Raw genomic sequence first — 13,893 nt, forward strand, 5'->3', positions numbered from 1 at the left:
TGATTCCCAAAGTTTAATGCCATGTTATCCTTAAATCAATGACTTTTATTTGGTGAAACCCTACAGGGCACATACATTTAACTACTAATTATTAACATGCAAAGTCAGCGTGAGTGTATATTTTTTACATGTTTTAATTTTTCCCACATAGATTCTACATCATGAAGACTTCAAATTAAAAGTTTGAAGCTTAAAGCTGCTCCACAAAATAAAGGTTAATTGTAAGGAATCAGAACTTTCATTGATTTTTCTAAAATTACTGAGATGAATTTCTTTCATTGTAATGACTACACTTTACTTCTGACCAGCTCTACATAGCATTTTAATTGTGTTTATAGGGCGTACTTTCACTCATTATTTGGATGGGTGTTTTGATGCCTCATGGAAATAAAGTACATGTATTAATACATTGAAGTTTCTCAAGCAGGGGTAATTACATAAATGTAAAGAAATGTATGTGATTGCTTCAGATGAAAAAATTCTGAATCAATAATATGACCAAAATTATAAAAGATAAAGTGGGTACTTGTATGTAGATAGAAAATATTGAGTAGTTAGAAAAGGGTACCTAATGGTGGTAAAATAAAATGCGGTAGGCTTGAAGTCAATGTGAATCATCACAGCTTAAAGGAATTTTTTCTGCTGTTCACTGTAATTTCATTGATGTTTAACTGCAGCAGTTCTTAAAAAATTATCTGATTCAGATGCTTTGTTTCAATTGAAGCTATTTTTATGTCAGAGTGTTTGATGATATTCCTATTATTTCATATTTCACAGTGAGGCTATGGTATGGATGCAAACACCAGAAAACTTTGAGGGCATCAAAACTAGCTTTGATGGCACCAGTCGATTTGCACGTCTAATTAAGTTGCATGTGCGCATTGCTGGCAGGCATTTGTTTGTGAGATTTGTGGCTACCACAGGTGATGCCATGGGCATGAACATGTTGTCTAAGGTGAGAACAAGCTTTTTCAGTTCATTGTTGAATTGCTGTATTCACTTCAAATTAGGAACTGTATGTTTGAAAGAAGTATCATTACTGGACCTAACCTCTCCAGTGATTAACATGGTGTATGAAATAACTATTTTCTCAAAAATTGTTAATATTAATCTTATTGAACATTAAACTCTAGAGGACAAATTTTGGGAAATTTACAGGACATGATTTACTATTACAGGGCACTGAAGTTGCTTTGGGCTATGTTCAAAAAACATTCCCAGATATGGAACTACTTAGTCTCAGTGGAAATTTCTGCACTGACAAGAAACCGGCAGCTGTCAACTGGTAGGTCAATTTTTGTTCTTGAAAGTTTGTTTGTGTGTGTGTGTGTGTGTGTGTGTGTGTGTGTGTGTGTGTGTGTGGATAAACATACCTCACCCAAATTAAGTGGCTCCCTAAAGCTTCATGTTGTTCTGAAAATAATGCTGGATGATTAATTTAGTTGCAAATAAAGTTTAATTTGTTCATATTTAAATCTCTCTCTTGATGAACATTTATATTCACTACATCATATAAAGGTATTAATATAATAGAGGGAAACATTCCACGTGGGAAAAATATATCTAAAAACAAAGATGATGTGACTTACCAAACTAAAGCACTGGCAGGTCGATAGACACACAATCAAACACAAACATACACACAAAATTCAAGCTTTCGCAACAAACTGTTGCCTCATCAGGTCTTTAAATATGTCTGCTTGTGTCTGTATATGTGTTGATGGATATGTGTGTGTGTGTGAGTGTATACCTGTCCTTTTTTCCCCCTAAGATAAGTCTTTCCGCTCCCGGGATTGGAATGACTCCTTACCCTCTCCCTTAAAACCCACTTCCTTTCGTCTTCCCCTCTCCTTCCCTCTTTCCTGATGAGGCAACAGTTTGTTGCGAAAGCTTGAATTTTGTGTGTATGTTTGTGTGTCTATCGACCTGCCAGCGCTTTTGTTCGGTAAGTCACCTCATCTTTGTTTTTATATATAATTTTTCCCACGTGGAATGTTTCCTTCCATTATATTGATATCATCTTTGTTTTTAGATACATCATATAAAGGGTTTGAGATAGTATATACAGAAATTAGGAAGTGGTGTTGTATGATTGTTAAGTATTTCTCTGTGGTGTCCATCATTCATTTGTAAATAAATGCTTGCATATCCTCAGTTTTTTATATTGTTTGTGCCCATCATCAAAGTACAATAGTGCTGAAATAAATTGTTCCAGGATTGAAGGCCGAGGAAAGTCTGTAGTCTGTGAAGCTGTTGTTCCTGGAGAAGTAGTGTCAAAAGTACTTAAAACAACTGTGCAAGCTCTTGTTGATGTAAATGTTAGTAAGAATATGATTGGCTCTGCTGTGGCTGGAAGTGTTGGTGGATTTAATGCACATGCAGCAAATATAGTAACTGCCATCTTTATAGCAACAGGCCAGGTTAGTACAAGATTTTTATGTGACCACTGGAGCAGTACAGTGGTGTATGGTTGACTACTGATAATGTTAGAATTAGAAAGCAAATGAGGCTTAAGGCTCTACAATGTTGGGCAAAAGTGATGTTAACAATGCCCTTCTCACTATATTTCTTTACAGTACTTGGCTTTAATATTATTTTATTTTCTTCATGATTTGGACTAATTATTAAACTCTCTTTGTGCTAACACATGGTTTCCTTGCATCACTTCATTATTATTGCTTCTTTTCCTTTTGACGTATCCTATTTTTTATTGTAAATATTTTCATTGCTGTTTCATACTTGGATCCATTATTTCAGCTTTTAGAGAAAATTAAAAAGCTGAGGGGAAAAAGAAATTCCATTTACTTGTATATCTCATGTAATCTTAATAAGAGAGGTAATATTCTTGCTTCCTGAGACTGAAGTTAGGAAACTCAATCTTTTTCAGTCCCCTTACCTTAAAAAGGCATTTGTTGAATCATATGGCCACTTGAAATAATAAGCCAGTTGCAGAATACTATTTAGACATTGGGCTAATCAGTTTTCCGGTTCAATAGCAAGAAGTGGTAGTAAACCATTTTTCTCATTTTATAAGGGCAAAAAGAGGAAAATTCAATACAGGCTTGCTAAATTCAGAAAGAGACAACTGAATCGGCCAATACTTACATTCAAGAGGCTCAACTCCATTTGCAGCTGATAGAAACATAAAAATAGAAATAACACGTGTAATTTGAAACTTCTTCAGAGAGGAAAGAGGAATTGGCTGACTGTCTAGTCAATAGAAAGTGGTTTTCAATTTTTCAGGTTTTCTTAGTTGTAATTCTCATGTCTACTTTTTACTGAATTTCTATCATGTGAAGAGGAGTAGATTGCTGCTCATCACTAAGAGGAGGCATTGACTGGCTTACAGGCTCACTAATAAAAGATGGTTCAAATGGCTCTGAGCACTATGGGACTTAACAGCTGTGGTCATCAGTCCCCTAGAACTTAGAACTACTTAACCCTAACTACCCTAAGGACATCACACACATCCATGCCCGAGGCAGGATTCGAACCTGCGACCGTAGCAGTTGCGCGGTTCCGGACTGCGCGCCTAGAACCGCGAGACCACCGCGGCCGGCACTAATAAAAGACTGCTAGATATTATTTATCTCTCCTTCATAAGACACAGACATAGGCAGCATGCCCCCCCCCCCCCTCTCCCCCGCACACACACACACACACACACACACACACACACACACACACACACACACACACAGAGAGAGAGAGAGAGAGAGAGAGAGAGAGAGAGAGAGAGAGAGAGAGAGAGTTGTATGTGGATGCTGAGGCCTTCACCGCAACTAAGTTTGAGATGAGGAGCTATCTCTGATGGAGTGGGTAGTGGGGGCACAGAAGAGGAAGAGGAAGTGGGGCAGGAAGCAAGAGGGATAGTGGAGTAGGAGTGGAGGAAGATAATAGTGCTGCCTTTGCGAGTGTGTGAGGACATGGCGGGGTCAGGCTAGTGGGCTGCTAGATGCATTGTGAGGAGTGTGCAGGGGTGGAGTGGAAGCAGGGTAGGGAACGGGGAGGAGGAGGACGGGACCACTGAAGCCCACAGCTAATGTCATCTGGATCCACCAACACCAGCTTCTTTCCATTGTGCAGGGGAGGACTGTCCTTAATTTTTTTTCCAGAGTTTATCCTCCACTTGCAGGTAAGGATAATTAAATTTGTAAGACATATTAAATCCAGTGTTTGACGTAAAGGTTAACACTGCAAGAACAGAAGTACAGAGGGGAACATCTCTAGATTTATTATAATGGCTGCTACCACAGCATAGGCCATACCATTAACCACAGCGACTACACACCAGAAACTACAACATACAACAGAAATATAACCGATTATTTGAACACAAATTTCCTCATACTTGCAATAGAGGCTGTTAATTTGACTGCTGCACTAACTCACTTCAGCATAAAAAATTAAATTTCCTTGTACGCTGAAGCTAAATATACTGCACACAAAAGACTCTCTCAACAAAACAATCGACTGAGGTCATGCATCCATGCGCAGCTGAACTTTTGCTGCCAACTGTGGAAACTGGAAATCTCTAGGGGGCAAAATTAGGAGCAGGGATGATATTAGGACCCCTTACCTTATCCTTTGTTCCCGTAACCCAACTGAGTTCAACTTCCACTAGTCCCTCCCATCCATCTGCGTCTATCCCTTTTACAGCTACCACTCCAGCTCTGTACATGTGTTCCATTCCACAAGTGTACCTGCATAGTCTTTTCTTCCCCCGCCCCCTTTATGCTCTCCCTCAGCACAGCCTCCTGATGCTCACCTAGCAGCTCACTATCCTGCCCCACTACATTACTGAATGCTGTCACAGGTACCACTACCATTGCCCCTCCTCCCCTTCTCTTCTATACCTCCTCTTTCTCACTCAGTGCCTCTTCTGTAACCTGCTACCCATTGCCGATGACATTGCTTCTCACCCTGCACACGGTCGCAGTTGGGTGTCAGTACATGGAGACGGTAGCTGCCATGGTGTGTGTGTGTGTGTGTGTGTGTGTGTGTGTGTGTGTGTGTGTGTGTGTGTGTGTGTGGAATTATTCTGATAGCTAAATAATATGTAGCAGTCTTTTATCAATCTGCTTGTCCCACCACTCAATGTGGTGAGTAGTACTGAACCCCTTTCATACTGTTGTTCCATCCCAGATTTTCCATTTTGTGTTACAGAGTTTTATACTTTTTAATTGGCAAATATATTTCTGACTTTGAGGTGTTTCTCTAAAGCTGGATACAGAGACACACAATTGAAAACAAGTTTGTAGAGATATGTTAATACACAACAAAAATTACGTATTTGCAATGAATTTTTGTTTACATGTTTTCTATAAATGCAGGACCCTGCACAGAATGTTAGTAGCAGCAACTGCATGACATTAATGGAACCATGGGGAGAGGGAGGCAAGGATCTTCATGTATCATGTACGATGCCATCCCTTGAAATTGGAACCGTAGGGGGTGGCACAGTTCTGCCTGCCCAGGGTGCCTGCCTTTCCATGCTGGGTGTTAAAGGTAAGTTAACATTATTTCCTGTCCTCAATAACAACTGTAATCGTTTAGAAGAGGGATAAAGTGTTATTTAGAAAGAAACAATCAAAATTTGTTAGAAATAAAGTTTTGTGCATTTTGTGTTATTCTGACTTCTTATAAGTAGTGTCAGATGCCTATTGTTTCATATGTATGACTTTGATGCATGCATTCATAATGAATACTTGAGACATATGTGTATAGTCACAACATATGATCCAGTTTAATTACACTGGTCAACACTCATTTTCTTGCCAAGGATATTTGAGTGGCTTTAGGAAGAGTTAGTGGTGCTGAGGACGAATATAGCAACCATTTATGCATTTTGGCTCTAGTTTTTGAGATAATGCATGATTTATTCAAAAAATTAGAAAAAATTGCTAATACTGAACTCGAGCGCTACAAACTACAATGAAAAACGAAAATAATCTTTATAAATAGCTTCTATGAAAACCTGATAGGCATTTGTCCACGTATAAAACATAACTGAAAAGTTTCTCTATAAGTATATCATTTTCCGTCCGTGACGAACCGCTTCCTGCACGCTTTCCTTTTATAGGTCTCTTCAGAACAGTCACGTTGCAGATTCCAGCAATAATCTGCCATCATATGCCTGTCCCATCTTCCTTTATATCTTTCCTCTATTCCTTTCAAATCTTGATGGAACCGCTCTCCTTGTTCCTCACTGAAATCATCTAGATTACGAGGAAATCGAACCAAGTGGCTGTGAAGGAAGTGCAATTTTATGCTCATGTTAGCTCCTAAGTTTTGAAAGTTAGTGAGCATGGTTTTGACCAGTTCCTCGTAATTGGGAGCTTTATTATTGCCCAAAAAAATTTTACAACAGCGACAAAACTGTTCCAGGCCGATGCTTCAGTGACAGTCATGACACTTATAAAATTGGTATCGTTGATGAGCCTGCGAATTTGAGGACCATCAAATATTCCTGCCTTAAGTTTTTCACTACTGAGTCCAGGGAACGTATTGCAGATGTATGTGAAGCAATTACCATTTCTGTCTAAAGCTTTGGTGAATTGCCTCATTAGTCCTAACTTAATATGTAATGGTGGAAGAACAATCTTGTCCCTACTAACCAGAGGTTCATTAATGATGTTTGCTTTACCAACAGCCATATGTTCCCTTGGAGGCCATGTTTTCTGCTTACAATGTTCATGCTTTGCCCTACTATCCCACATGCAGATAAAACATGGGTGCTTTGTGTATCCACTTTGTTGTCCAAGCAAGAAGTTCACCATTTTCAAATCAACACAAATCAACCACTGGTGCTGCATATACTGAATTTTCTGCAGAACCATCTTGATGTTAGCATATGCTTCACAAAGTTTTGTTGAGTGGGCAATTGGAATAGATGCGTAACGATTGCCATTGTGTAGGAGAACACATTTTAAACTTCTAGTGGAACTGTCTATGAAGAGACGCCAGTCCTCTGGTCTATATTCCGGCAGCCCCAATTCAAGTAAAAGTCCAGGTATATTGCTGCAATACACTATAACCTCTTCTTGGTTGAAGTATGGAAGAAGGTTTTCTTCTCTCGTCCGGTAAGCTGTTATTATAACACTTGGATGAAGACAGTTCTTTCCCTTAAGCCTGGATGCTAAGAGTTCTGATGCTTGCTTTGATAGATTGAGTTCTCGTATCAAGTCACTGAGCTCCTTCTGGTCGAACTGCTGGGGTTGTGTCTCACGTCCTTCGTATTCCGAACCACTACTTGTACATTCCTCGCCGTGCACATCGTCATCTGATGATGTTAGCGTGGGCAATGTTGTGAAGGTTGGTACAGGAACATCGTTGCTGTGCACCACCGGTCTTCTTGCTGACTCCAAATCGGGATATTCCCACTTTCGTTTTTTGAACCTATTAAAACCTTTCACATTAACAATGCAAAAACAGCAATCATCTGTATGGTTCTTCTGCTCTCGCCATACCATAGGCACTCCGAAGTTTAAGCTTTTCCTTTTTCGTTTTGTCCACCGCCGTAAGCACTCCACACAGCATTTACAAACTTTATGGGGTGCCCACGCCTTGTCTTGATCTCCAAGTTTAATTCCGAAATATGCCAGATACGCTTCCTTCACAAAAGGAGTGATATTCTTCCTGTTCTTTTGAAGAACGTATTCACCACAAACGTAGCAGAACTCATCTGGATGGTTCACGCAAAGACGGCGTGAAGAACTCATGTTTTCCTAAAACAAAATTGCACAAATACTACATATTATGCAGAACTTCCTTGTATCTGCATGTCAATCACATCCAACAAACATCATTAATTGTTTTGTGTGAAATGAATACTCACCTCTTATTTGCTACGTCACGATGAAAAGGTTCTATCTCCTTGAAGCTGCACTGCACATGTGTGTGACTTTCGACCATCGCCATTTTTCTTGTTTACACTGAACGCTACCTATCGGCTGTTGCGGGGATTACCTCGGCCAACAAATTAATGTCGAGTACCGCCGAATTCAAATCTGCACAACCCTCAATATCTTCAACACACGCACCGCACAACAGGACTGAACACATGCTGACAGTGTGATGTTTGCATGATGTAATCCTCAACCACACAGATGCACCCCCTGAGCACAATTGTTTAATAAAGATAGTACAATATCACTAATTAAAAAACAGGTAGCAAATACATTACACCATATATGGACCCTGCAGTCGGTATTATCCACATGAAACTCTCATTTCCACAAATAACCTATATCTCAAAAACCAGAGCCAATTTGGGAAAAGTACAAATATACTCGGAATGAGTATCATAACAATATCCCATTTTCGTTCAAACTTCCCTGGCAACGAAAAAAAAATTTTATTTTGTAGAGCTGTGTTATCAAAATTTGACTTCCACTTCTATTTTATGATTTGTAATGGTGTTTGTATGTTTGTGTTGCACAGGTGCAAATGAGGAGTCTCCAGGAGAAAATGCTAAAATGTTGGCAAGGATAGTGTGTGGCACAGTATTAGCTGGAGAACTCTCTCTCATGTCCGCTCTGGCTGCAGGGCACCTGGTACGGTCCCACCTGAGGCATAACAGGTAACTGAGCTCAAATGGAAGTTTCTGGTTCCTGGGCTTCTTAATAATTGTAAAAAAAAAGTTGTAAACAAGTCATTGAAACATGAAATATTCATGAGGATACAAATCAGCTATACTCTGTAGGAAGAGATGGAGTTCATTTAAAAATAGAAGAAAATGTATCACGAACATTCAAAACCTAAAATTCTTTTCTTAGGAAGTTCATAAATGAAGCTACAGCCAGTGATAGTCATATGTATATAACAAGTTATTCTGCATCTTATATAAAAAGAGAGATACACAGGATAAAGTAACTTTGTACTAAAATAATAAAACAGTTAAATTTTTAAATGATGTTGCTACCAGACAGACCAGCAACTAATGCTATGAGGTATGGGTAAAACTGCACGCTACTTGATATTCAGAAAGAAGCAAAATTTTACCTTCGTGTGGTGAAATTAAAGTAATTATAAATGTTAAGTTACAATTAAGAGATTATATTAAAAGTTATCTTTGTTTTTCTACATCTACATCAATACTCCGCAAGTCACACATAAGTGGCTGGCAGAGGGTTCATCACATCACATCACCTTCACAAAAATTCTCATTATTCCAATCTTGAACAGCACACTGATAAAACGAACACCAAAACCTTTCTGTGCGAGTTCTGATTTCTGTTATTTTATTATGATGACCATTTTTTCCTGTGTAGGTTCCCGAGAAAATATTTTTGCTTTTGGAGGAGAAAGGTAGTGACTGCAATTTTGTGAGAAGATTCTGCCACAGTTTTGTTTCAGTGATGTCCACCCCAAATCCCATATCATGTCAGTGACACTCTCTCCCCTATTGTGCAATAATACATAACTTTTGAACTTTCGATCAGCTCCATGAATCCCACCTGGTAAGGATCACAGACCGAGAAGCAGTACTCTGAAAGAGGACAGACAAGCATAGTGTAGACAGTCTCTTTAGTAGATCTGTTACATTTTCTAAGTGTTCTGTCTGTAAAACACATTCTTTTGTTTGCCTTACCCACAACATTTTCTGTGTGTTCTTTCCAATGTAAATTGTTGGTAATTGTATTTCCTAGGTATTTAGTTCAGTTTATGGCCTTTAGATTTGACTGATTTATCGTGTAAAGTTTAACGGATTCTTTATCATGTAAAGTTTAATGGATTCCTTTCAGCACTCATATGGATGACCTCCGCTTTTCATTGATTAAGGTCAATTGCCAATTTTCACACCGTACAGATATCTTTTCTAAATTGTTTTGCAATTTGTTTTTATCTTCTGATGACTTTACTAGGCGATTAACAACACCAGTGTCTGCAAACAACCTAAAATGGCTGCTCAGATTGTCTCCTAAATCATTTATATAGATAAGGAACAGCAGAGGGCCTATAACACTACCTTGGGGAATGCCAGAAATCACTTCTGTTTTACTTGATAACTCTCTGTCAGTTACTATGAACTTGACTTCTGTGACAGGAAATCGCGAATCCAGTCACAATACTGAGACAATAATGCAATTTTATTTTAAGCTGCTTGTGTTTACAGTGTCAAGCTTTCTGGAAATCTAAAAATATATGGAATCAATTTGAAATAGCATTTCTTAAATATTGGTGTGACTTGTGCAACTTTTCCAGTCTTGGGTACAGATCTTTCGTTGAGTGAGCAGCTGTATATGATTCTTAAGTATGGAGCTATTGCATCAGCATACTCTGAAAGAAACCTAACTGGTATACAGTCTGGAGCGGAAGACTTCCTTTTATTAAGTGATTTAAGTTGCTTCACTTCTCCGAGGATATCTATTTCTAAGTTACTCATGTTGGCAGCTGTTCTTGTTTCATATTCTATAATATTTTCTTCATATTCTTTGGTGAAGGAATTTTGGAAGGCTGTGTTTAGTAATTGTGCTTTGGCAGCACTGTTGTTAATAGTTTTTCCATCGCTATTGCGCAGAGAAGGCATTGATTGTGTCTTGCCACTAGCATACTTTACATACGACCAGAATCGCTTTGGATTTTCTAACAGGTTGTGAGACAAAGTTTTGCCGGGAGCAATAAACATTATCATAGTGAGTTATATAGTAAATTTTTATTCTATTTCTTGTAAAAATCCTTCCTTCCTTCTTGCCAAGAAACTGCAACCAAATAGAGAACAGTTTTGTTTGAGGTATAATTTAATTCACAAGTAGTCATAAGAAGATTCATGACCAAATTGCTCACCCAGTATTAATGACTATGCATGTCACCATATACATATTCAACAAATGCTGTGTAGCAAATGACTTGAACTGGGCAAAAACATTGTGTTCGCTTTAAACTCTGTACATTACATTTTCATCTACATCAATGTTCATTTATTGTCTATTCAACAATGTGTATTTGTCAAAGAAATTAACACGTTGAGTGAAGAAAATGAGATAGAAGGATAAAAAATATTTCACAAAGGAAAAAATTTGGGGAGGGGGGAGGGGGGAGGGTGGTTTGCTTATATGCCTATGATAGTTGATATACAATCAATAATAGTCATTTTAGAGTTTTGTTTGATCTTTTACTCAGTGGTCCTCTATGTGTACTTAAAGAAACTAAAAATGATATTTATTGTTGCAGAGCTTCTGTTACTTCAAGACCGAGTGAAGAAAAGTCGTGAAACGTGTCTCAGATGAAGCTGCATGCAGTTGCATGTAGGTCACTGACAAAGAAGACTGCCACAGTGACTGTAATCAGTGACATTCCATGCATCAGGATGACTGGCAAATATCCATGAGAACATGATTCTCTGTCATGGAAGAAAAAGTGGTTTGAAACTAGGCAGTGTATATTCTGAGAGAACAGCACCCAAAACCACTGCCAGTCGCTGAAGTTTACCAAATAAATAAAACAGAAATGTTTTAAGATGTCTTGTCTTGCTGACTGAATGGAGTACTAGCTCATTGAACAGCATCACGCAGTTCAAATTAACTAAGTGATCATGCTCAATAATTTAGAGTAACTGTTCAATTAAAGCAAAATGTGATGAATTAGATGCATTTGAATAAGAATTCTGAGCTTCAAACTTGTTTATACAATCACATTTTTATGTAATCAGACTGACTATAATTATTTGGATATATTTATAGATGTAAAATAATCGTAATAATTTATTAACTGAAATGAGTCTGCAGAAAAGCTGGCTTTATGGGACAGTACAGTACTTAAAACTGCTTTTGAAACTGAGTTTTTGTAGCTGCAAAGGAGAAGAGCCTTTACAAGAAATCTGTGTACAACCTTAAGAAACATTACATCTTATTTGCAGTCCTCGTGTCGTTTTAAATCTAACTCTGTCTTAACAATGAATGTACTTGAGCATTTAGTGTACTCACACCTTTTGAGTTAAATAGAGCCTCAAATGTAATTGAGAAACACTATATTATATGTAAATACATGTACAAATGCCTACCTGTCATCAGAATAGATTCTTCATTAATATTTTCTTGACTTGTTTATTATTGACACATACATATCTTGGTGGTTTCTTGACCGACACAGACTGAATGTTCATTTATTGTGACATTTTAGGCATTTTTTAAATTTCACTGTAATGTTGTGCTTGTCAGATTTAAGTTACAACTGCTGTGTGATTGTCTTTGCAGTATTCCTTAATGTTAGTCACGTGTAACCAGTATTTGTACAAAAGCAGCTGCAATGAAAAGATCTGTAATCATGTAATTGCAGTTTATCTACCACAAACTTAATTTTTAGTGCTCAATGAGTGTGGAAAATCAATTTGTGCCAGTGAATGAAACTGTAAAAATATTAGCTGTTTATAGCCATGTCACTGTTGGAAAACATAACAGTATTTTCTATATTTTTTAATTAAGTAATGTATAATGTTAGTCACAGCCATAAGTTATGCACTTGTTTCATTTATTGCAAAAAATCCTTCAGTGTGTTTGTATTGCTCATGTGAAGGCATCAGCAACATTGCAATAATTTCTTACGTCATGACATTTTTCCAGCAGAAAGAGAGCAGAACATTATTTTTTACAACCTACGCAGAAAAAGGTCCCATAACTTATTATGAATAAATAAAAAGAACTTTGTAAGATACATTGTTGTTGTTTTTGTCTTTATATCCCAGAATCTTTCCCACACATCTCTCTCTTGATGGTATCTTGATCTACAGCCAGTATTATATTGTTAAGAGATTTATTTCAACAATTAATTTCAGCTGAAATATTAAATCACGAGCTATATAGTATATTTCATTCACCTTCACAATAAACTCTTTTTCCCATGTAATTTAATTGTGCATAAATGGGGGGGGGGGGGGGGGGGAGGAAGATGCTGATAATACTGTGAAATAATCAAACATACCAGCAGTCACAATGCAGAAAGTTACTGTACAGCATAAGAACAATTATACAGCAGTCATCTGTACTCTTCAATATGTACAATTAGAAAGCACTGGTTGCAGCAAGAACAAAGTTAGAACCAACTATCAGAGTCAAGCAGACACTGTTGAAGTGTTTTATTTACAGTTGATATGGCTGTCGCAACTGAAAACGGGCTACAGTCCATGCTCGATGCCATGTGAAACACTCCTTGTGCCCATTAAAATACAAAAATGATCAAATAAAAAAGGAAGATTCTTGTAGTGAGTGAATACAATGTGACACCAACTGTGTCACTAAGTGAGCAAAATCTGGAAAATCTGCAACATTTTGTGTGATTAGGGAGCTGAATAGAATATTTTTTTCTTTTTATTCCAGTCTATAATCACAAAAAATTTTGTCCTCAGACTGTTGATTTTGGTCAGTGGTGACCTTGTTTGGGGCTGTTTAAAACCTATCCTGGTATAATAAAGCTAGGAGCGGATTGTCAAGAGAGACAAAAAATCAGCTATGCATCATCAAACACAACTAAAAATATTGCATAAACTGGGCCACAGTGCTGGCAAATGGTGTTTCAGGGGTGAACAGTTCACATGATGCCTGCCGGAACTTTGGCGTAGTTGGCACCATTATTTTATAAATTGTAGTCTTCTTTTGAAAACCAGTTTATTTGTCAAGACTGATATGTTAACACATTTATTGGATTAGTAATTTTGGCAATATGTATTGCCATCCTCAGAGCTATCGAAAGACAATATGTTGAGGTTACAGGCTTATAGTAAAAAAACAAAAAATGTAGTTGGCCACAGCTCAATGACAAAAATAAATGCACAAACTGGGCAGTGGTAGTTATATCATACAATGCTTAGAACTACTCTGCCACACAGGGACTATACAATTTGCAGTAAAATAACAATTCTGATAAAATTCTGCTCATATGGACGGATACAATACA

General features: G+C 37.6%; 1 protein-coding gene across 3 annotated transcripts in view; it reads left to right on the forward strand.

Annotated features, from left to right (window-relative positions):
• Nucleotides 1–12,632, forward strand: part of LOC124798370 (3-hydroxy-3-methylglutaryl-coenzyme A reductase) — a 391,651-nt gene extending 379,019 nt beyond the window's left edge. For all 3 annotated transcript variants that reach the window (XM_047261740.1, XM_047261741.1, XM_047261742.1), the window contains 6 exons: nucleotides 778–955; nucleotides 1,179–1,285; nucleotides 2,216–2,420; nucleotides 5,334–5,508; nucleotides 8,443–8,581; nucleotides 11,176–12,632. In XM_047261740.1, the coding sequence (XP_047117696.1) occupies nucleotides 778–955; nucleotides 1,179–1,285; nucleotides 2,216–2,420; nucleotides 5,334–5,508; nucleotides 8,443–8,581; nucleotides 11,176–11,215 (844 nt within the window). In that variant the 3' untranslated portion in view covers nucleotides 11,216–12,632. The remainder of the gene's footprint in view (nucleotides 1–777; nucleotides 956–1,178; nucleotides 1,286–2,215; nucleotides 2,421–5,333; nucleotides 5,509–8,442; nucleotides 8,582–11,175) is intronic.
• The last annotated feature ends 1,261 nt before the right edge of the window (nucleotides 12,633–13,893 follow it).

Source organism: Schistocerca piceifrons, chromosome 5, assembly GCF_021461385.2.
Source record: "Schistocerca piceifrons isolate TAMUIC-IGC-003096 chromosome 5, iqSchPice1.1, whole genome shotgun sequence".
Lineage (NCBI taxonomy): Eukaryota > Metazoa > Arthropoda > Insecta > Orthoptera > Acrididae > Schistocerca > Schistocerca piceifrons.